General features: G+C 42.1%; 1 protein-coding gene across 2 annotated transcripts; it reads left to right on the forward strand.

Moving 5' to 3' along the window:
• Nucleotides 1–280: 280 nt before the first annotated feature.
• LOC119387969 (acyl-coenzyme A thioesterase 9, mitochondrial) lies at nt 281–23,962 on the forward strand. Of its 2 annotated transcripts, none has more exons than XM_037655562.2 (13): nt 281–736; nt 3,085–3,203; nt 4,877–4,919; nt 5,862–6,043; nt 6,984–7,183; nt 9,030–9,106; nt 10,552–10,619; nt 12,160–12,271; nt 13,131–13,221; nt 17,289–17,374; nt 18,070–18,157; nt 19,026–19,182; nt 23,379–23,962. In XM_037655562.2, the coding sequence occupies exons 1-13, from the start codon at nt 723–725 to the stop codon at nt 23,546–23,548; spliced, it is 1,407 nt and encodes a 468-aa protein (XP_037511490.1). In that variant the 5' UTR covers nt 281–722; the 3' UTR covers nt 23,549–23,962. The 2 variants fall into 2 exon arrangements, with proteins under 2 accessions (XP_037511490.1, XP_037511491.1); XM_037655563.2 differs by lacking the exon at nt 281–736 and adding an exon at nt 5,024–5,158.
• Nucleotides 23,963–24,566: the final 604 nt, after the last annotated feature.

The raw sequence follows: 24,566 nt of genomic DNA on the forward strand, positions 1-24,566 counted from the left end.
ACTCGACGCCTATGCATTCTTCAAGCCTTTTGGAAAAAGGTATTCATAACAAAATCCTATAAATAACAATTAAACGAGCTGCGGGAGAGCGAGCGTCATTAACCCTGCGATGAAAAATATCGAGGTTTTAAATCTCGCGCTCTAGGTAGCGCAACGATGATGATGGTGGTGGCATAGGTGGGGTGGAGAGCCGGTTAGCGGTGCTGAATAGCGCACGCGCTTGTTGTAGGAGCGGTGTGAAATAGTCGCGCTCGCACCGCTCGCACACCTCTAGTGCCGCTGCCACACCCGTCTACGTAGCTCGGTTCATGAATATTCGTATATCTCGCGCTTTTGTGCAAGCGAACGCGTAAAGACGTATACGTGTGAACGCAGCGAGACTATCTTGAAATCATACATGTGGATAAGCGTTGGCAACAGCGATGTTAAATGGCGATGAAAACACGAAGCATAAAACGCCTAACGAGTAATTTGCGTGTTCATTCAGCTTTGTCCACTCGAGTTTTGGCATATTCCTCATAGTGGGTATGAGCCTCTATTTGAGAGGACAACAACAAAATTTAGAGCAATCGGTGCTTTGTAATGTGACTGCTTGATTGAGCCGCTTGCGTAATACCTGGTAATACGCCGCGCGCACAGGTAATCGCGAGTAATCGTGTGTGACCGTCGTCACCCTTCAGGCCCTGCTCGTAGTGACTGGACATACCTCGGTGACGGACGCGATGGCTCTGGGCAGGTGAGCATGTATTGGTCACGCTCATTCAATGCGCGATTTGATCACGACTGTTATGTTCCGTAAGGCTGCGAACAGCATTTTTGAAGGGCGTGTACGAGCACTTCCATGTTTTGCCCGCTTGCGCAACACTGCTTATTACACATGTGACGGTCAGTGGGGCACAGATGCATACATTTAATGCGCGATTTAATCACGACTGTTATGTTTCGTAAGGCTGCTAACAGCATTTTTGAAGGGCGTGTACGAGCACTTCCATGTTTTGCCCGCTTGCACAACACTGCTTATTACACGTGTGGCGGTCAACGGAGCACAGATGCATACATTCACTGGTAGAGTCAGTGATTCATTTGGCCCTAAAGCTCCGCTTATGCAACCCAGTGAAAAAACAACCATTGGCACCAATTGGGAATTCCAATTAGTCTCAGTTGGCCCCAGTTGGTGTGACCCATTATCCAACGGGTTTGAATGGGATGGCCTGAAATATCCATTTAGAATCCAGTTGGTCCTCCAACACATTGAAAAAAGTCAGGTCCAACTGGCCACCCCAATTGGCCTCCAATTGGAATGAGCTAAAACCAATTGGAACATCACACTTCAATGGGATAGCATAATTGGAACAGAAAGTTCAAAATGGTCATTACAGTTGGTGTAAGTTTTCCATCTGGCCATCCTATTGAAATTTTGGATAGTCCAGATGATTGCGCAATTCCAGTTGGGGTCAACCCATATTGGAACATTGCAATGCTCATTTGATCGGAATGTTTGGACGTCATTATTAGAGTTCATTTGGTATTACTCATTCAAATTTGACATTGTTATATGGGACCAATTGGAGCTTGTTATGGGTCCAATTAGTGTTCCAGAGGACAGTTCCAGGTGAACCTCATTACATAGTTAATTGATATTAGTTACATTTTATATCCACTCGAGAGAAATGTATCAGGGGTAAAATTGATCGAATTATTATACGAGCTTCATAGTAAAACTTATAAATAGGAGTGTGCTAAGGACCCTCCACGCCGGATGGTTCTAATGAGAATTCAACCAAATGGCTCCAATTGGACTTAACCGATATGCCACTTGGTTTCAACAGGACATCACAGAAATGAGTACAGCTGTGAAACAAGAAAATAGTTCCTAGAAAGATGTTTGCAATTACGCTATGACTCCTGAAATAAGATATCTTTGTACTTTAATATGATCTACGAGGTGTGTCATTCATTTCATCTTTGCGTTCTACAGTAGTCCACAAAAATTACACAGTTGTTCTGGGGACCTAGCACAACTTACTAGGCCAAAATTGCTGGCATCGTGAGCGAGTGTAATATTTTGAAGCTTGTTGATATGTCTCTAATGAGATTAACAGGTTAGACCCTTAATTCAGAGCCACTGGTGGCTGCCATTTGGATAGATTGACCTGACCAATTGACCTAAATGGTCAAACCATTTGGATTATGTTTGTGCTACCGATTGTTTAAGTTGGTTAGACCCATTAACACAACTGAGAAATCCAATTGGAACTGTATACTTTTTCAGTGGGTGAACTGAGTTCACCTACTAGTCTAATTGGTTAAATCATTTGGATTTTGATTGCGTTACCAATTGGTTATGTTGGTCAGGCCCATTCAAAACAAATAGGGGGTCATGACAATTGTTATAGCGCTAACTCGGGACAAGGACAAAAGGTACACGAAGACAAGCGCTCATCTTCATGTACCTTTTGTCCTTGTCCTGAGATCGTGCTATAACAATTACGATATGGAAATCTCCAGATGGTTTGGGCAACTTTTTTTTTTACTCGGAGTTGATGCTTTATCAACCCCACGATACAGGAATCATTGTTCGCATTAATCATCTCCTGCTGAGTAAAATTTTTTATTAAATCGGTGTTCAGTCCAGCCTAACCTCCGGCATGTCATGATACCGTATGAATGTATAATTGTAGGACTGCGATGAGTTGCTAGCAGCTAGCTGTATTGTTGAAAAAAGTTTTTATTTCAATATGCTCAATCGTTACTAAATAACATTAGCTATCGTGCCTGTCTCGCAAAATTGTACGTGCGCATCCTCATCTGAGGCAGTTTTGCACTGAATTTTTTCAACACAATCATAGGTTGAAGAGCAGAATTGGAAGTCAAGAGAGTATCTTCAAGTGAGCATTTCACAATGCCCAGTTCGCGTTCTGTTTGGTTGGTGTTGACTCAACTGAGTTCTAAGTTGCACATATTACATTACAGGCTACAAATTAACTTGGCCAGAAATACAACACACTTGGAGCTCTCCTGCGTATTCTACTTGAAGTGTGCGACACTGGCATAATATTGATGCAATTCTGCATCTCGTTTCAGAACGTTAGCCACCCTGCTCAAGCAAGCCGGTTGTCAGAGGATGACAGGGACTTCTGTCTGCTTTGTGCGCAGTATCATAACTTATAAAGAGCCACTCCGCCCGAAGGCAATGTCAGAAGGTCTGTGAACTACATTGTCTTTTTTAAAAAATATTTCTGGACGCATTGAACTAGAATTTCATATAAAATCTATGTGTGTGTTCTTTATAGCTAGCGTCCTGTAACAGAACAGTTCATCAGCCTTCCTGTGATTTTGAGGTAGTGTACAATTTTCAAATACCTGCCAGTTTTTGCGATTTTCTCATGAAATGGCCAAATGGTTCAGTTTAACTTGGGCTGCAGTTGTTATGGCTGACAGTGCAATTTTTCATACACGTCCCGAAACCAATATCACAGGAACATAAACACAGCAGTTGTGGATCGATTTCTCAAACCCTAATTTGATGTAATCACTCAATTTTTCAGGCCTACCCACAGCTGCATTAGCCGCTCGCAGAAGCAACATAGGAAGGCGAATGAAACTTTGGTGACTGTCCCATGAATATGTTGCGAATAAACTTAAAATTTATCATTTGTCTGTGGCAAAGATTCTTGTTGCTACAACCATGAAGCAGAGTGCATTCACACCATGCCCACGGAACAAATTTTGCAAATTTTTCACTTTGAAGGGGAAACTAAAACACTGCACACAGAAGAAGACGAATCTTCTTCTGTGTGCATCCTTTTAGCAGCAAATATGCCTTCAAATAGACACCAACTAGGCCAAGAACACATTCTCCTCAAAACACTGCAATAGATTTGTAGCTAGCTGTGGCACTGCAATGCTGGGTCACAGGTTCGACCCTACCTGCGGCAGACACATTTCAGCGAAGGCGATATGCACAAACACTTATATACTTATATGTAATGTTATATAGAGCACAACAAAAACCCTGGGTAGTCTAGATTAATTCAAAGTGTCGTCCTATGCCATGCCTCATAAGTAGATTGTGATTTTGGCATGTAGAACCCCAGAATGTAACCACTTTTATAGAGAGAAGACGTGGGCTCTCCACTATATAGGAGGAGATTCTTTCTTCCAAGTCCTTGATGCCAACCACCCTCTTGCCATTCTCTAGTTGAACCATGACTTTACAGAATAAAATGCTTTATTCATTTGGTCTATAAAAGGGGGGTTTTGAGTAATGAAACGACTTTTAGTATTTTTGAGGAAATTGTATTATTTTTGAAATCTTAAGGTTGGAAGACCTCTGCATGGTTATTTTGGAATGTGTTTTATTGTAGTGTCATCGGATACAAAGACGGTGACATTGGTATCTGGGGCACCACAGCATGCACCTTGTTTTAGGTTTCTCGTGTGGTATACTGTCATAACTTCATCTGCCTTTTAATCCAAACAGCAACTATCTCGTTATAACCAATTTTTCAGGGTTCATAATTAATAAAAGTTGTGTGTTAACAAAACGAGCCAAAGGCAGCGTTTTGTTAAGCACACATTACATCCTGTCTTCATTTGCATCTTAAATAATAATAATAATAATAATAATAATAACCCTCAGGAGCTGTACTTGTACTTCAAATACAGTGGCATGGTAAGAATGTGTGAAACCAATTTTCTGAGGAGCCTTTTATAAGCAGAGGCCTCTACGCAGAGTGTGTCAAATCCAAAAGACATAGCAGAGATATTCAGCTTTATCAGAATGTTCTTTGAAAAATATGTATAACTGAAAAGTATGTTTTCTTTTAGCATGATAGGTCCCCTTGGTTCTGACATTGATTTGTTACATTTCCAGTGATGGAAGCTCTCAAAAGCTACGTGGGATATGTAGGTGACATGTAAGTGTACCCAAGCTCACTGCATGCACTGTTAAAAAATGCTTGCATCTGTGAATAGCTTTGACACTTACGAATGCTCCCTGCTTTCATCTTTTCTCTTGCAGAAATGTTGATGCAAATATTACCAGGCATGTTGCTAGCTTGGCTGTTTCTAATTTTTCCTGCTCTGCCATACCTTACGCCTTTGCTGCATTGTTACAAGAGAGACCTAGTGCCTGACTGACATGTTGACATGCTTTGTGAGTGCTGATGTTGATCCCCTCCTCAAAGCTTTGTTATGTTTTTGTCTAATCCCTGCCACTGATTGCCAATTATGCATGGCATGTTTCCTTTTCTCACCAGTCTTGCATTACGGTATGTATGCACGCGAAAGATGGTAATGTTGGTACTTAATGCATGTGGCTGGTAAACACTGTTGAAGTTGCTGTCAATACACATTGGGCTATGTTTATGGCTCTTTTTTTTTAACCAGAGCATTTCATGCAGTGGTTGTTGTCTTGAAGTTTAGATTACCATTGTGGTAGTGATTTAGAACACACTGCAATCCTCTGCATCGTTTTGTGAGCCCTACTTTATTTTTAGGGAATATTATTGGTCATTAACATTGTAACATTGTAACATTGGTCATCCTAGGCACACTTTGAGTCTAAGGGCACTCCTTTACTTCAGCTCTCCACTATCTTTTTGAATAATAGGAAAGAAAGTTTATTATGTCAGCAGCAATGTGTGTGGCAACAACTTGACTCGGCTATGACAGTATTTATGTTCGCTTGCATTGTAGACTGCTCTATTCACACAACTCGGTCATCAAAGCAGAGATGTGTCCAATTCAGTTAAAGAATAGCTGGATGCTCACGATTAATTTCTTCATCGTTTATTTATTAATAGCTGCTTCACTTTGCATAACTGACCCATGTGAACTGCATTTATTTGGAACAACAGAACAAGTGCCCACACGAAGCTTCCGAAATCCCAAGATGAACTGCCAGTACGCAGCATGGTGGACAGCTATGACGAGTGCATCATACCACTGGCCAGCTCTTCGACCATGCAGAAAAGACACACCTCTGGCCAAGGCTTTGTTCGTTTTGGCCGTATTCTTGAGGACATGGATGAGTTTGCAGGCATGTTTTTATCTTTATAAATATAAATAGCCTCAGTGATTTTATTACAATGTTGCCAGTAACATGAAATAATCTCAGTGATGCTTTGATGGACCATTTGGGGCATCTGTCCAATTGTGTATTGTCGAATGCCATACCGTATTTATTCGAATCTAAGCCGATGTTATTTTCAAAAAACGATGTGTGAAAGTGGGGGGGTCGGCTTAGATTCGCGTACAATGATAAATTTTTTTTTTTGGCCTTGCGAATTTCGGGGGTCAGCTTAGATTAGGGGCCGGCCTAGATTCGAGTAAATACGGTACATGTTTTTGCAAATAAGTTATGCAAGCACTGTTGTGAAGCTTGATGTTCAGCAAAACCTTCTGTGAAATCCAGCCTTTGCAATGTGTTTAGTTTCTGCAAGCAATAAGTGTTGCATAATGGGTACTTGTATAATTTGATTCACATTCATTTTTAAGCACAAAGAAAGGAGGAGACGAAAAGAGAGGAGCTACAAGTCCTTTTTTGCACTCTAAAAATTAACATATACAAACTAGCCCGCATCTCGACACTTCTACTGAATTTGAACCTACGTGAACTGCTTATGACCTGCTTATGACCAACGTGAACTGGTTATGACCTGATTATACTTTCAAAGAAAGCTAAGTAGCCACAACATAAGGAAGGCTTGAATTGATTTTCACTGTACAAACAAGGGAAGCCTCATTAAGGTACTGTTTTGACGAGAAGCTAGACACCTTTCTCAAGGCACTGGTTATACATTATGATCCATCATGCAGGTAATGTCTTTTTGCTTGAAGCTATTTATTGTAACCAATTAATGAAATAAATCTGGGCAGAATCTTTGAAAGCGGGTGGCATGGTGCAGTACATTTGGCTATGAACATGTTTGCATTTTCTGATATGCTTCTCCTTTTTTCTTTTTTTACGAAATCCACAGTGTGGCTGTCATACCGGTACGTACAGTACCCAGGCCTGAGCTTCGGCGTACCCATGCCAGTGAACATGGTGACCGCTCTAGTGGACAGCATACACAGTGAGGACATGGAAATTCGACCGCAGCATGACCTCAAGCTTTGTGGTCACATTTCTTGGGTTGGCAGGACATCCATGGAGGTCACTATGGAGTTGCTTCAAATTGTACGTTACCTTGTGAAATATTGCAGAGGAACATCATCACTATGTGCAAATTTCGTGTGGTTTTCCATGATGGACCTCAAAGGAGGCACTCTGTTTCGTGTAGTGACTGTTTTATTTCATCACCCTCTATTAGTAGAGACTAAGGAAACACCTCTTTACTTCTGATATACACATGGCAATGCTGTGTTGTGCCTCTAGCAAGCTTGACGCACTGCACTGCACATTATCTGTGGAGTTTAGACTTGTTTAGTAGTGAATTCAGCAGTTCCTACTAGGGGTGTGCGAATATTCGAAATTTCGAATATTTTTCGAATAGTGTTTGCTATTCGATTCGATTCGCACTGGAATTTTACTATTCGAACTATTCGAACTTCCCAAAAACAAATACAGTCAACGTCCGATTGAAAGTCACCCCTTCAGATTTTCAATATGCTTCACCTAATTACACTCTCGTATTGCGGCAAAGCTGCCTTTCAAGCTCCGTTACGGTCTAACTTTGCCAAGACACAGTCAACGTCCGATTGGAAGCGGTCCCTGGATTTTCAGTATGCTTAACCTCATCACGCTCCGGTATTGCGGCAAAGCTCTCTTTCAAGCTCCGTTACGGTCGAGCTTTGCCAAGAGACAGTCAACGTCCGATTCGAAGTGGTCCCTAGATTTTCAATATGCTTCACCTCATTACACCCCGCTATTGCGGCAAAGCTGCCTTTCAAGCTCCGTTACGGTTTAACTTCGCCAAGACACAGTCAACGTCCGATTGGAAGTGGTCCCTGGATTTCCAATATGCTTCACCTCATCACAACCCGGTATTGCGGCAAAGCTGCCTTTCAAGCTTCGTTACGGTCGCAAATGTATTAACTCCAGAAAACGCTGGTTCCAACATAGAGATAAAAGATGTGGCAGAGGTGGGTGCTCAATTAATGCTGTTTTGGACCTGAAATTTAGGCAGGAAGTCCGAAAAATCGGAAGCCGAAGCTTTTTAGCATCCAAAATTTAAGATGTTCTTTTATGTCGACGTCTACGAGGCAGATTTGGAACTCCGGACTTGAAGGGAGCACACCCTTGTCCGCCACATCAGTTGGGCTTCCACAAAAGTTGAAAGAGGGGGAGAGGCTGAGGAAATGGTATGTTTGCCTATCACGTTGTAAAGTGTTGTCGGCAACACTTTGGTTGCACCAAATCATGTACATAAATATAATTCGGCCTCTACATTGCCTCATTCTTGATAAGAAAACTGTGAAACACCACCCCGCCAGTGCTTCATAACCTATCGAAAAGAAGCACTTTCATGTTGCTATCTCATAAGAATATGCTTAGGAATCCTCTCCAACTTTTTTTCTGCAATTTCACTTCGAAGTATTCAAGAAACATTCTAGAAATATTCGAGAAATATTCGAAAAATATTCGATTCGCACTTACACTTCAATATTCGAATTCGCTTCACACCCAGAATTTTAATATTCGCACAGCTCTAGTTCCTACTCTATCTTGAACTGCAATAACATTTCAATTTGATGAACTTGAACTTGTGCTTATGGATATATGATGGAACGATGGTGCATAGCACAGGACAGGGCAAGGTAGGAAATGTTACTAATTAACTTTATGATAAGAAATGATGCATGTAAGTAACCTCTAGATCTTTACGTGGTGCATGTTTCAGAATATATGTAAAATTGTGTGCTTAAATCTAGTGCTAAAGTGTAATATTGGGTTATGTATTTCGTTCAACGACCAAGCAACGCCATTGTAGTACATTTATCCATCTGTAGATACACAGTGTCATATCTAATAAGTTGTGCTAAGTCATAATATGTGCAGTTAAAACAATCATGTATTGCTGCAGCTGGTCCCGCAACAACCGGCCAGACATTTGCTTACTGCGAAGTTTGTGATGGTCGCTATGGAAGCTAATGCCTCCAAGTAAGTGTTTCTCTGCCCTGAGGCATAAAAACTGACAACAAGTATAGTCTTAACAGTCAGACAGAAGTACCGAAATCTGAACAGAATTGCTGTGTAAATTCAAGTTTCAGTATTGAAGACGCACAAATGAAATTTGACCGTCGTGCTGTTCAGCTTTTTTTGCTAATTTATACCTACAGCGATAAGAAGAATGTTAGTTTTATTGTTTGAGTTTATTGCTAATTTATTTTCGGAATGCAGGGTGTCTTAAAAGTTCTTCAGGCAGCTTTCAATTCATATGTACAGTGCATGTCCGTACTGTTCACATGAACATTTTTTGTGACACACACAAAATGACTACTTTTGTCATTATCGGGACACCTCGTCACACCCACACAGTTTCGCAATTGCCACAGCATGAATAATATAAATGTACATAACAGCTCCACTAGGATTTAGACCCGCGCCAGTTAGACAATGTGCCTTTGGGAGGTGAGTATGTTAACAACAAAGCTATCGCTGAGCAACACATGTGGAAAATTGCTGCAAGGTGCAGCACAGAGACTCTGAGATCAATTATGCATGTAGTGTGTGTATTTCCGAGCACAGAACGGAGCAGTTCTGTAACGGACGTGATTTAAGTGGTGTGCGTCACATGAAAATTGCTCTTCACAGGATGGCAGCGTGTTTCAGTGCAATTCCTCTTTTGAAACACTTTTGAAAACAGCATCAGCAGCTCAAACGACGCATGCATTACAATGATGATAAGAAGCCACAAGCCTCAAGCATGGCTCATACAAACATTGTATCTGTGCATCAAAATGATGATGATGGGTTGTAAGCATGGCGCAGACCCATATTTAGGGATGTGCCGATGGTGGTACATTTGGTGGATAGCAATATCTAAACCATGCATGGCTCACACAAACATTGTATCTGTGCATCAAAATGATGATGATGGGTCGTAAGCATGGCGCATACCCATATTTAGAGATATGCGGATGGTGGTACATTTGGTGGACAGCAATATCTAGACCATGCATGGTGGCACTCTAAAAGGTCATACAAGAACATTGTGACATACCAGCTTGCACGTGCATTTATTGAAACCCAATTTTCAGCAGCTAGATTGTACCATATATATGTATGTTATATGTTAAGTCCCTAATTGGACATTTTAGGGAGTAACTAAAGGATGTAGATGATATTGATCTTTACCTTGGCCAATCCCACATAGCGGGCATGAGTCAGAGTCATCCTTTGTAGAAATTAAAAAGAAAAAATTATGCAAATCAGGTAGATAAAAAGTGGTGCTGTTGCAGTACATGAGGTCGGAGCTGGAGGAACCACTGAAGTCTGCCGTCTTTTTCTTTTTTCATGCTATAGGGTGAACTACTGAATGCTTCATAATCTTAGCCATATTGAGCAGAGTAATGGTGCTACATATGTTTTCTTTTATTTGCCAGAACTGTTCCAGTAAATAAGCTTGTACCGAAAAACGAAGAAGAGCAAGCTATTTTTGATGAAGGAGCAGGTAAGATGGACTTAATATGTACCATGTGTATGCATTTACGCTGCATTTGGTGTAGTAGTGAAGCATCATAAAGACATTAATATAGCATGGCTCTGAAATCCACTTGATGAAATTGTAGTTTGACAAGTATAACACCCAAAATTCAATTAACATCAATGAATTGGCTAGTACAACATGGGTAATTTGACATTACCGGAAGAGGTCTTCATCCTAATGTGTGCATTAAGTAGCGTCTGCGGCTGATGATGACTTACTGTTGCCTGTTGTGGGACAAAAAAAACAATGTAGCACATTTGAATGACTCCTGCTTTATTGAGGTGACAGGAAACTATTCCGTATTGAAATGTTGTGGCCTAAGTGAGCTGGGACAAAGTGAACGCCCACTGCATTATCCACATTATTTGAGCACTGCATACAACCTAAGAACCATGCAAAATTTAAAATGAAGCGATTCTTATACCTGCTGCTATGTTTGCTTAAAGAGGCCCTGCAACACTTTTCCAAGTAATCGTCAAATGGCTTCATTAAAAGAGCTTATTGCCTCACGAATCGACTGCCGCAAAAGTTTTTATAATCCGTCAAGTACGACCGGAGTTAACAGGGACTTGTCGCACGCTTCAAGCGCTTTCTCTCTCCTTTCGTACTAGCGAGCTTGCTGAGGGCTATGCAAGGAATTGGATGACAAGGTGGCAAGAAAGTGTGTCTCTTTGTCAGTGTGCGTCGTGACCTTGAGCGATTTATTTTCTTCGGACGCGCAACTTACTTTCAGTGTAGTCATGAGCGCACACGCGCGGGCACGTGGTGGCATCTCGCGGTGCTCACGGTATCTATGCAGCTCACGATGCCCAAATCAGGTCCGTGGACTTTGTGCTTATAACGTGGTAATTTTGGGTATATGGCATCATTTGTCGAGAGAAGAGGGAGCGATTTCTAGCTGACTTTGAGAATTAATTGTAAGTTCCAGGTCGCATGCTGTGCTATAATGTTTGGCTAGCGTGTTCTCAGGAACCTCGACTACAGATCAGCAGCGTTTTCTGACCATGCTGAAAAAGTGTTGCAGGGCACCTTTAAGCTTGTGGCTTGCAGCTTAGATATTTTCAGGTCATTGTTTATGGATGTTTTTAAGTTAAAACAGTTGCAGTTTAAGTTAAAACAGTTGCAGTTTTGAGTGTCAACAGATAACAGTGGTTTTAATAGAAAGTTAACATTGGCACATATTTTTTCTGCTAATGCTTAATGTAATAAAATTTTGCAGTTTTGAGTGTCAACAGATAACAGTGGTTTCAATAGAAAGTTAACATTGGCACATATTTTTTCTGCTAATGCTTAATGTAATAAAATTAAATAACGTTTTAATTTATCCCAGTAAAAGTGGCCGTCAAATCTGGGACTCCGTCTAGTAGTGTTTTCACATGTGCATACGTTCCCGCTCTGTAACTGCATGGCCATAGAAAGTTGTCCACAAGTATAATTAGAGCAGCATAACATAAGTGGCGAAATATTAAGTGCAAGTTGGTGTCTTCTTTTCGGTGTCTTGCAGCCAGTGTTGCACGAAGAAAGAAATTCCAGGAAAGTGGCATTTTAAGACAACCACCAACACAAGAAGAGAGGGATCTCCTTCACAAGCTTTTTCTGGAAGACTTTGATCCAGAGTAAGCTGCTTACATCCCACTGAGAACAGATAGCCTTTAGTTTTAAGGATTATGCATTGTTTACAGTTCCATATTTTCACTCAAGAAAATTGTCATCAGTCTTTCGTGCAGGTACAGACGAGTGTTGTTATAATGAGGTTGCCAGAGTGAAAAATATAGTAGTGATTCGGTCAGACTTGGGTTGAATACACTCCGATTTTGTCCCTGTTCAGTTCCAGCTTGAAGAAATAAAATCTTATAATGGTGCATGAACCATTCCACAACAGTGAACTGGTTCACAAACTGGATTTTTTTTTTCTGCCTCATGGCAATGTGTTGCATGGTGCTGTCAACGTGTCCGCATGTTGCATGTGTAAGTATCATTAAGAGGAGGCAGAAATGGGCTTCCTGGAATGTGGGATAGAGCAACTGATGTTTTTATGTGAGTATCCGTTATAATGAAGTTCACAGTGTTGTTCAGCTGTAGCGGGCACACAGAAGAAGACAGCCATGCTAGGAAGCGGCATTGCTGGGGCGAGTGTTGGTATCCTGCTGGGTATAAATGTGGTTCCGAGTGAGCTGGTGAGCTTCCTCGGCTCTCTGGATGACTTCACCAATATCAATGCTCAGCAGTACTTCCCTTTTTAAAACCGTGTACGCACTATTTTTCTGTCGGAAACGGTGTGGGAATATTAGTTTCACTGTTCTTTATTTTGACGGGATATCCCGACAGGAAAGTGTCAAGTGAACATTAAGGAAGGAAGTTGTGCACAAGATTGACAATTATTGTTGTGATACAAGAATGCAGTGTTTAAAGTGCTTGTCTCTGGGCCCTGCCATTATGGTCAGCTAATGCTCACATTGCGTCTTTTTATTGCAGGACATATATCTTGAAATCTGATGAGTGTCCCGCTGGTGCCATTTGGATGCAGGATGCAAAGCTGACCAACGTGGTCATTTGTCAGCCCGAGGTAACAAAGCCCTCTGGAAGATAACACATTCATTGCAACTACCTTAAATTTTGAGGTCCTAATGACTCCCACGTCGTAGCTTAGCTGAGGATGACATGTCGTATATATCAGATGCATAATGATCCACCGGTAAACCACACACCTTTGCTCGAGCTTCAGAGAGATGGCACATCTGTGTCTGCAGTTGGAACCTTCAAGAAGTTCTTGCGTAACATTGACAAAGACATCAGCTCTGTACTACAGGAAAGACCCCCCAATTTTACAACTGCTCAAGGGAAATGGCCATTCTGAACACTGTAACCCAGCCTGCAGTGAATGTGTTAGTGGGTGGCACATTATGTGGGGGAAATTTTCTTCCTCATAAAGCTGTTCCTTTGTAGCACATTAAGCTCTATGTATCACCACACTCTGTAACTGGTGCGATTTCAACGACTACAAAGAGAGCTTATAAAACTGTCCTACAGAAGTTCTGAATTGCTGAAATGCACTAAATCTATGAAAACAAAGGACCTAAAAGCAGTGATTTCACTCCTGCGCCAACTGCGCCAAAGTGCGCCAAATTGTATTTACTGCGCCGTCCTGATAATATCGACGAAAATTGCACCAAACTGCGCCCAAGTCTCGGGTTTGGGGGCGTCTATCACCGGCAATCGCAGCTGCGCAGCTCGATCTTGGGGCTACCAATAAAGTCGCAACCATAGACCAAGAATTATTCCACTGAATAAATAGCGCTCGCGCGTGCGTTCAGAGTAAGCCACGATGCCATGCACGGTGCCGACGCAGCTTCTGTTCTACAAGTCGGCTCGACAGCAAAACGCGCTCTCCGCAGAGGCGTGACTAGGCTTATCGGTAGCGAGAAAGTGCGACCGCGATTCATCAGCAGACGTTGTCTGTTCCAGAAACGCTGCTGATAGCTCGTTTCAAGCGTCGCACGGCACGTAAGGAAAGCATTGTTTCAGTAATAACTACATGCGTGCCGCTAAAATGTCTGTCACTTCTGTTTCCGGACATGGCGGAATGAAATCTGGGATCGCTCGCAATAGATATATGGGACAATATCGAATTTTCCTTGCTTCGCGTTTATGGAAGGGCACGCGAACGGTGGAAACGCGTTGGCACTTTTCCTCAGATATACTTTATCCATGGATCTTCATCCAGAAGAGCTTTTTCGTAATTCCTTCCGCCAGCACGCCCGAGTTTGTAATCACTCTGCGGTAAATACCCCCTAAAAGGCCCTGCCCTTTCGAGCTCACGTGGTAGGGTTCCAATTCGAATTTTTTGCTTGCTTTTCTAAAAATGTCATCTCATTAGTAAAAGCATATCTCCTGGTCGGAGCAGCCGCAAATGCGCAGCTGTCAGTAGCGGGCCCGTCGCTGACGGCCCATAGTGAAGCGGCTGCGCCATGTTACACGTCCACCCCTCGTTTTCAGGGCTCAATAGCTAACGGTTAAAAAAACTCAGTTTCACTTAAGGGCGAAGCAATGAATGCGATACCAAAAAAATTGTATCGTTAAACTAAGTAAAGCTAGCAGCTAACTCTTTTGGATCCGATCTCGCGTAACTCAACAAAATGCTGGTTTAAGGGAATATGGCCGCTCCAGGAACCTAAGCGTTTTCTTGCTCCGAGTTCTCTAAACGCGAAGTAAGCGTTGAGAGCACAGCAAGTTTACGAGCCGTCTCCTGATGCCTCGAGATAGCGCGCGCGCAAGCGACTGCGCCCTTCGAACGATGCTGTCCCCCCCCCCCTCCGCTCCCCTGGCGTCCCTTCATGCTCCTTACGAAAGACGGGCGGGGCGTTTCCTCTCTGTTTGATAAGCAATCGATGGCAGGCCCGCATGCGGGAAGATGTTGTCATGCGCTGTCCGTGCGACGGAGACCGACGGCCGGCTAGTTTAATCTCCGCTTCAGCCGCGTTCGTCGCCAGCGCTCGCGAGCTTTTACCCGCGGCTAGAATGCGCGTGGTGATGTTATTGTTTTGGACTTTATACAGAAAATTACGGCAACGGCGACGGCAAATGTCCGCCGAGAGTGTCCATATAATTGCTATCACAATAAATTTTTTTTTTAAAGTTGAGGAGCCATTTCACTCTGTGACGTGGATAAGCGAAGCTGTTTCGCGCATGGCACAGAGGTGACATGGTGGAGGACAGTTTGGTATGTAAGGCCAGGCTGTTAACGTTCAATACACAATATTAATGAGAAAGCCTGAGATGCTTTATCAAACACGAAAATTGACCGTCGGCGGCGTCAATCAGTTGATGCAAAAATAATCATGTTATGGCGTCATCATCACGTCATAGATCGTCAAAACTTGTTACGTAATCATGGCGTCATATAGTATCGATCGTGATGTCACGTGATGACGCCATCACATGACATCGTCACTTTACACTGCTTCCGTGATCGGTGCGCCGATCATGGAGCTAGCGCAAAGCCAGGTGAGGTGCAGTAAGCTTGCAGAGAGGGAGGGGGAGCATCAACCCGTCGATCGAGAAGAAAAAGAACCTGGCTTTCGTCTTGGGGTTGTCTTAGGGGAATGCATCAGGGACAGTGTGGCTCTTTGGGATTGAGGCACTGCTGTATATCACGGCGTTTGTCATGTCTGCTGATAACCACATAGGTGTATTTAGAGTGTTATTTCATAAAGTACAATTTTCTTGACCCGGTATTCTGTTTATTTGCTAGTGTCGAAAATAATCGCCGAAGAGGTTAATCCAGAACACTCAACTGCATGAGCCCTTATTTTTTCATTAGCGAGTGAAATATGGAGTCCTCCTGAGCATAGGCGTGCGCAGGGTTCCCCATAGGGGGGGGGGGGGGAAGGTTCATCGCAGCGCCCCCCCACCCACTCTACTAAGTCAATGTATGGGGCAGATTTTGTGCCCCCCCCCCCTCTTAGGTGACTAGAAGGGTCAATGTACGGGGCAGATTTTGCGCCCCCCCCCCCCCCTCTTTAAGTGATTAGGGGGGGCGCCCCCCCCTGCCCCCCTCTGTGCGCACGCCTATGCTCCTGAGATGATTTTTACCATAAGATTTGCAATGAATCGAAATATTTCTAGCCTACATAAGAGCCCCATAATAATATTCAGGTGCTTGAATGTTAATGCAATATGCTTCTGTAGTGCACTCCAGGATGTAAAATTCGCTGCTCCAGAGTGCTCCCAGATGCAAAATTATCTGCTCCAAAGTGCTCCAAGATGAAAATTTTGCTGCTCCAAAGTGCTCCAAAACGGAAATTTTGCTGCTCCAAAAATTGCTCCAAATCAGAAGTCCTTGGTGGCATCACTGTAAAAGCCTTCTGCAGAGCTCATCAGAAAATCCACGTAAAGGGATGCATGAGAGAAATCTGTCATTAAGTGGGATTGGCAGATCACACTTCTAAAAATCTGTGGATAGACCAGTCTTATCTAGAGAGGAGGCTGCGTAAGCCATTAAGAACACCAAAAATAAGAAATGGTGACACAGACTTGAAATTCATGTACCATCTCCTAGCTGCCACAGTACGGTCAGCACTAGTTAATGAATGTGTATCTAAGAAATCGACTAGACATTTTAATCTAGTCGCTTTTCAGTACTTTTGCTACGCAGCTCAGATCACTGTCATCAGCACTACAGTTTGGGTGCAAATTTCTCAAAAATAGAAGTTTGTATTTCAGTCTTCCTAATAAAAAAATTTCTACTAATTTGACCGTTTGTAAGGCAACAGGTGAAATAGTCATCGCAATGTACAGAAAATGTATTAAGGCTGCCGTTTGCATTGTGAAAAACCTGATTACATGCCTAAATTGCTACTACTGTAGGTAATTCAAAATTGAGGACCTACTGAAGCAAAATTATTATTATTATCCACTTTTCCTCCTTTTTTACTTTCTTGTCTTTGTAATGCTGGTATGAAGCCTCAGTTTTTTTAGGGCACCATGAGTAATTAATTGCAGCTTTGTTTATTTATGTAACAATATTGTCGACACTTCACTAAAGGCATTTATAACTGTAATTCACAGAAGTTTAAGGGTTTTATTTTTCACCACTAAATGCCAGTGTTTTTTCTTCTTACATTGGGTGTTTAGTTTGAGAATCTCTACAACAAGGTGTTTGGTGGCTTTCTCATGAGAAACGCTTACGAACTCGCATGGGCAACAACTTACATCCTCAGGTCAGTGTAATCTTTCTCATTTCCATGATGTTACTGCACCATGCCAAACTAGTTAGGGCATCTCAGTCATCAATGAATGTTAAGCAAACTGGAAAGTGGATAAGTAGTGCAAGTTGTAAATTTTCAGTCATTATAATAATGAATCTTGCCAATGTTCTATTGGCTGCTTAAAATTGCTTTCCAAATTGTGGAACACGCTTGACTTTCCAATTTCTGACAACTACATAATTCATACCATCATTGTTATTCATGGCAAATCTTTGCTATTTCGTTTAATTCCATAAAAAAGTTTCTTAGAACACTGCTTTTTTTGGCTATAACTTAACTACATTCTTACTGTGCTCTCTATATGACAACACAGTTAATGCCATTTATATATAATCAATTCATCAGTTCATGGAGTGAGTTACAAGTTTAGCACATTGAAATCATTTGGTTAGCCATTTTTAAAGATATGAATATGTTGTTGCGTGTGCTTTTATTACAGTTAGACTCCACTGTATAGCAAAATAAAGCCTTGAAGCTACTCCTCTGTTAAATCAACACAGGCAAGCCGAATGTGAACTTTGTAATAATTAAAGGTTTAACTTTATAATAATGAACAGAGTTTATGCCAATGTAATCTTCAGAGTCTAAATTTGCTAATTAGGAACAGATGCAGTGTCATGGCAAATAACGAACTTTCTTTTCCACAGCGGACGTCGCCCTAAGACGTACCACACAGATGACATCTGGTTCAGGAGACCAGTGGAGTTGGGCTCTCTACTCCATTACGAATCACAGGTATGAAGTGCCTATGTGGTGTGAAGGCCATGCATGGAATTCCTGTTTCTTCTTTCTCGTGTGTGTGTGTGCACATTGTGAGGCAATTGCACAGAAGAAACAATAACTGATGCTCTACCATTTAATGTTCTTTCCTTTAAGTACGCTAACATAGTCAGTGGTCCTCAGGAACACATTGTGATTATGCTTCGTGTTGTAAAATAGTACTTATTTCTATCTCACTGCTAATGTTACATGCTATTTTAGGCAAATAATCATGTAATTAAAAAAATAACTTTACTACAGTTGCAAATGTGTTACGGTCATTGGTACAGATATATTGAATTGTAGACTAACTCGTTTCTTTGCAGTCTTTCTCTTAGAGAGCCAGATCCCTTTTTTACTATTCTCTCAGTTTTATTGCTACACTTCACACTGTTCACACTGCAATTCTTAATCTCATGTTCTCACATTCTCTTTGTTGTCAGGATGTTTACCCTTTGACATGCAGCGTACACTTGGCAAGTACTAGTACTGTTGCTTGAAGCATGTAGCATATTATCAGTAGAGCACTAGGCCCAGAATCAAGAGATCAGGTGATTAGACCGCACTGCAGCTGGTATGGACATATTCACATTACCAATGACGGCAATCATTTGGAAAGACTCTTCCAAGACAGCAAAGCTCAGCGAGAGCTATGCAAGCTTGGTTGAAACATACTCAGTACCGCTTGTAAGCATTTCATGCAGAAAAAGAAACTAAGTGCAAGTGCCTAGGTTATCAGTGTTCTGTTAAAAAGAGAAAGTATTATATAAATTAGTCTGACAGGCTTTTGTACAAGCTTCTTGCCATGACAACTAAGACTGCCTCTCTTGCCATTGTTACACAGGTTGTGTACACCCAGGACCACTTTGTCCAAGTGAATGTGAATGCAACAGTGATCAAACCTGACGTAGGCACGAAAGAAATAACAAATGTTTTCCACTTTACTTTCTCCCTTGATGGAGATCATCCGGCTCCCAGAGTGATCCCCAGGTCTTACCCTGGTAAGTTCTAGAAACAAAGGCATATACCCAGCACTGTGAGTGAGTTCTGCTTTTGAATCCACCAGGAAATCTCTCTTGGGAAATGTTAAAACTATGTTTCTCATTATATCTAAGGTTTGCTCATGCATACATCGTATGTTTGTCAGCAATGTGCACTGCCTAAGGTAAAGCAAGTTGGCTCGATCGCAAATGGGCTTTGTTTTTAACCAAATTGGCTCACAGACTCCAAAATTGGCCCATAGACTCCAAATAATTGCAGAAGCTAGCATGGTTCGTCATGATTGTAAAGTACTACAATCATCCAGAGCCGAAACGCTCTTGTATACAGTTGAACCCCTTTAAAAGAGACATGCACCGGGGAGCAATTCTTGTCTTTTATATGAGGTGTCTCTTATAAGCAGGGTACCACGTATGCCTTTTCTTATCAACCTTTATTTTTATGTAGGCCCACTGGTGTCTCTTATACCCAGTTGTCTGTTACATCAGTGTCTCTTATAAAGGGGTTCGACTGTATATGCAACGTTGCGATCATATTGAAGAGCCCCGAAATCAACTTTGATAAGAGTGCTGTATTTCTTCAAACGAAGTGCCCTTGTTTTGTGCAAGCTCATAGCATGCAGTTATTTTATTATTATCAGCACCAGTCAAATTCAGTCTTGTTTGTCAGCATAGATTCCAACAACATGTCACATTGTAGTCCCAACGGTGTCAACATCTGAGCATAAAGTGCCCGACTGAATTAACGGCAGATGTCTGCATATAGCATATGCGTAAAGTTTTGGTAGAATTGACGGGTGGGCGAGTTGGTGCATGTATGCTGTAACGTGCAATTCATTCGTTTTTAAAATAAAAATCTTTGCCAGTGAAATTGTACTCGTATGCTTAGAATATCACCTTAAAGAATGGTGCAATGCACGCACGTACCGCAACACCCATCACACGTGGATGTTGCACACAAGGTACCAGGTTGTGAATGAGTGCATATCGCACTAATGAATTGCCAGTATCCCTTGTGTTGTAATGTTAGAAAAGGAGTGTGATGTGATGTGCTGTAGTGAGCCACCGGATCGGGGCATGGCTGGCACATTCACATAACAATGTCACCTAGATGGGTAATGCTGCGGAGGAACTGTCTAATAGACATACACTCCCCAGAAAAGATAGTTTATTGCAGTTGGTCTTTCGTATAATTCCTCCCATTCACTTTGTTGCTCCCTTCATATTCACAAGCCAGTGCCCCTTCGAAGCTGCTAGTTTTTTTTACAAACCTTAATCGTGCAATGGCTGGACTTCCTTTGTGCTTTGAATTTCACCAATACAGGAGATATCCAAACAAGACGGAAGTTAAAGGGGCCCTGCAACACTTTTCCAAGTAATGATCTAATAGTTTCATGGGCTTATTGCCTCACGAATCGACTGCTGCAAAAATTTTTAGAATCCGTGAAGTACAAGCGGAATTATAGGGATTTGCTGCACGCTTTAAGCGCTCTCTCTCTCCTTTTGCACCAGCGAGCGCGCTGAAAGCTACGCAGGGAGGGGGATGACAAGGGGGCAAGATGCATCCCTTCGTCAGCGCGCAGCTTTTTAGTGCGATCGCAAGTGCGCGTGCAGGCATGTGGCGGCATGCTGTGGCGGCCACAGTAACTATGCAGCTCATGATGCTTAAATCAGCCGACGGCTGTGGAATTTGGGTATATGGCACAGTAATTTCGGTATATGGAATCATTTGTAGAGAGAAGAGGGAGCGATTCTAGCTGACTTTGAGAATTAATTGTAAATTCCAGGCCACGTGCTGCGCTATAATGTTTGGCTTGCATGTTCTCAGGAGCCTCGACTATTGATCAGTAACGTTTTCTGACCATGCTGAAAAAGTGTTCCAGGGCCCCTTTCAGGGGAAGATAGAGCCTTGAAGTGATGAGAAATTAAGGCATGGGGAATGTTGCTGAAGACAGCATTTTTTTTTTACAAAGGGGCATGTCCCTTTGACGAAGACAAATTCCCTCTTTGCTATGGTGGCTCCAGCGACATTCCCAGTTAGACTTTTTCTGAACACCTGTACAGACAGGTAGTGCTATTTATATGCAGAAGAGTACCCCTCACCACCAAATCCAGCGCACACATTTGCACGTTGGATAAAAATAAACACAACGAATGGTACCTGCTCGCACTCAGCTTGCAGAGTGTTGAACTTGTTTTAAATGTTTGATTTTTTAATTGAATAAGCATTAAATCACAATATTAAAAAAATTCGGCAGATCCCACGTACCGTGGGAATCGATGTTATGCGAAGCATGCGGCTGTATGGTGACTGGACGTAATTTTTGTTACTGAGAAAAACGTTCCAAAATAACGCTAAAGATCTTTATAAATTTTATACGCACACATATATGCTGAAGAGCCACATATGTGTTATTTAACCAGTTGCTTACAGTTGGGTAACGCTGCCAACGGCAACGTGCGTATTACCAACACTAGAAGCGGTAAGCTGATATGTTGTGCTTATACTTGTCTCTAATGATGGAGAATGCACGCACGTTTCACGAACCCGTGTGCATGTGCGGAAGCGGTTCTTGACAGTTCTTGAAGAAGGTCATCATGACCGTGGTGAGTAAGCACGAGCAGCTGGTCATGACTTGTTACTGAATTCGGTCGTGATCGCGGTGACGAGCGGTCCATGTTTAGTGAAGTATGAGGTATAGTACAGTTGTTGGAAATCGTGCATGCCTCGGTCATTTCGTCGACAAATTGTATGTCAATAGAGCCGGCGAAATGTCCGAATCTGAAGTCACCCTTCGCGTTGGTGAGGTCTAGGCCATCGAGGCTGGTAGGCCTCGATAGTGCTACGTAGACCAACATCAGTGGATGGCGCTTGTTGTATTCGAAGACTACATGGGCGTCTGTGGCCTACGTAGCCTAGTCTACAAAGCGGTTGTCAATAAATCTAACATCATCATCGGTCAGCATGAGGCTATCGCCCAGCCTCATAAGGAAGGAAGAGGACACTGCGTCGTTCTGGCGGACTAAGTGCATTTTACGGTGCGATGATGTGAATACCATACGTAACTTTCGTCAGTGTATTCCTCCGGGGTCGAGCAATGCTTCAATATAGCTTGCTGAATCATAGGAATATAAATGTAACGTTTATTAGACTGCTATAAAAGCAAAGCCAACACTGGAACCACAGACGTTAATCTGATATGACGCCTGTATCGTAGAGTACACATCGTAGGGGTATCATGTAGTGTTTATTGCTTTCTTGTAAAATTATATAGCAAGCACCACAACCACATTTGACGTTGCACCGAAATTACGCCTGCATAGGCTGTTTTTCCAAACCAGTTTATAGAACTGGCGTGGCTCTGTGGTAGAATACCTGATTGCCACGCAGAATGCTTGGGTTCGATTCCTGCTGGGATCCTAATTTTCATTCTTTCCATTAGTCAGGTCAACACTGCCGATGTCGGTTTTTCTTACCGCTCTCGCATTTAAGTTACCAATGTCTGTTCTCGCCATTCCTGGGTAGATATAAACTGTCAATCACCTGTGGTGCATACCCGTACACCGCGGCCCGTGGTAAACGGGTATGTGCCACACGTGTCTGGAGGAAAGGGTTTGACGACGTACGCGACAGGATTTCCACGTTATTCATGTCCTGACCCGACAGTCACGTTCGTTAAATCCCCTTACCCTCCCATGCCAATTTTGGTCCACACCTAGTTGAGGAGGCAATCGTGAGAGCACCCAGACGTAGGCGGCTAGATAGATAGATAGATAGATACGTAGATAGAAACGCTCAAAGTGCCAGAGGTTCGCTAAGAAATGCTTCGCATTTAAAATTTCCATTACTCGTAAACTACTAGAGGTGGCATCACTACAGGAATGATGGGAAAAAATTATATTCACTACTTAACTCATGCGACATGAGCAGGCGTTTCTTGGAACTCCATCAGCACAGTGTTTAGGCCAGCAATAACGTGATAGTTAAGATAGCGTTAAGATACTATTTGGTACAAGCAACATGTCAGAAACGAAGTTGCCATCATAGTGCAGCATTTCAATTACACATATTGCCTTGCATTAATTGCAGCTGTGCAGATTTATTGCAGGTTCGTCCATGTAAGGCTGATGTTTGAATTTTTTCACTAAAAAAAAAAGAAAAAAAACTTACTAATAATTACTTGTTGCCCTTCATGCAGAAAGTATGCTGTACATTGAAGGAAAACGGTACCTGGATCATGCCTTGTCAAAGCGAAAGCCTGCATCAAGCCACAGTCACAGTCACAGCAAAATCCACCGCACAAGCCATGGCTCAACCCACGAGTCAAAAACCAGAAGCCATGATGAATCAAAAACCAAGGGAGCATGAGTTCAGCAACAGTAGAGCATTGTGCAAAACCACGACCACTGAACTGGATGCTCGACTTGAGGTTGTGAAGATGCATTTTATGGCAGCCAGACAAACCCGTGGCCGAAGAAAGTTGAGCCTTTACAATGCTGTATACGTAAAACAACAGTCTGTATGCCACCCATGCAACTAACAAGGAAAAAGGGCTTTGTTTATTACGTTTGTACTTATCTCATTATTGCAGAGTCTTTGGTGTCCATATTTACAGACTTTTTAATGTTGGCCAATACATGTGCATTTAGCTTTTACTTGCAAGGTTTTAAACTTTCACAATATGCTACCGCGCTTCAAAGTTGTCATTTTTTTGTTTTTACATTGCTGTTACGTAAATGTATTCATATACAATGTATATTAAAGAACTAATTTTACCCGAGACTGCTTCTGCACTCCCAATTTTTTTTTACATTATGTTACAAGTACTATGTATAAAATGTATGTATATATACCACATCAGAACTAATTTTACCTGTGGTAGCTAATTAAAGGCTTTATGAACTTTTCGGCATGAAGCACAAATACTGCACCAGATGACCACTATTAATGCCACATTGTTGCATGAAGTGCAAACTTTAAATGAAAGCACAAGGATGAAAACCATGCATCTTTATCTTCACACAATGATTTAAACAATTACATTGAGGGTTTTCTATGCGAAAACCACGATGCGATCGTAAGGCACATTGCAGTGGAAAGAGGCTCTGCATCAATTATGAACACCTGGAGTTCTTTAAAGATGCATCCGAGTTCACAAACATCTTTTGGTGTCTAATTTTTCTGAACGGCCACTGTGCTTTTGCAGCAGCTACACACAAACAAAAAAAAAGTATGCCTATTTCATCCTTAGGCGAATCTGCAGAAGCTAAGTACAGTAGAATTTCGCCCTTACAATTTTGCATAATTAATATTTCGGCATAAGCTCTTTCTTTTTTCATGCAACGTCCCATAGGAGCAGTGTATTTTCATACAGTTAATACAACAG

This window comes from Rhipicephalus sanguineus, chromosome 3 (assembly GCF_013339695.2).
Source record: "Rhipicephalus sanguineus isolate Rsan-2018 chromosome 3, BIME_Rsan_1.4, whole genome shotgun sequence".
Classification (NCBI taxonomy): domain Eukaryota; kingdom Metazoa; phylum Arthropoda; class Arachnida; order Ixodida; family Ixodidae; genus Rhipicephalus; species Rhipicephalus sanguineus.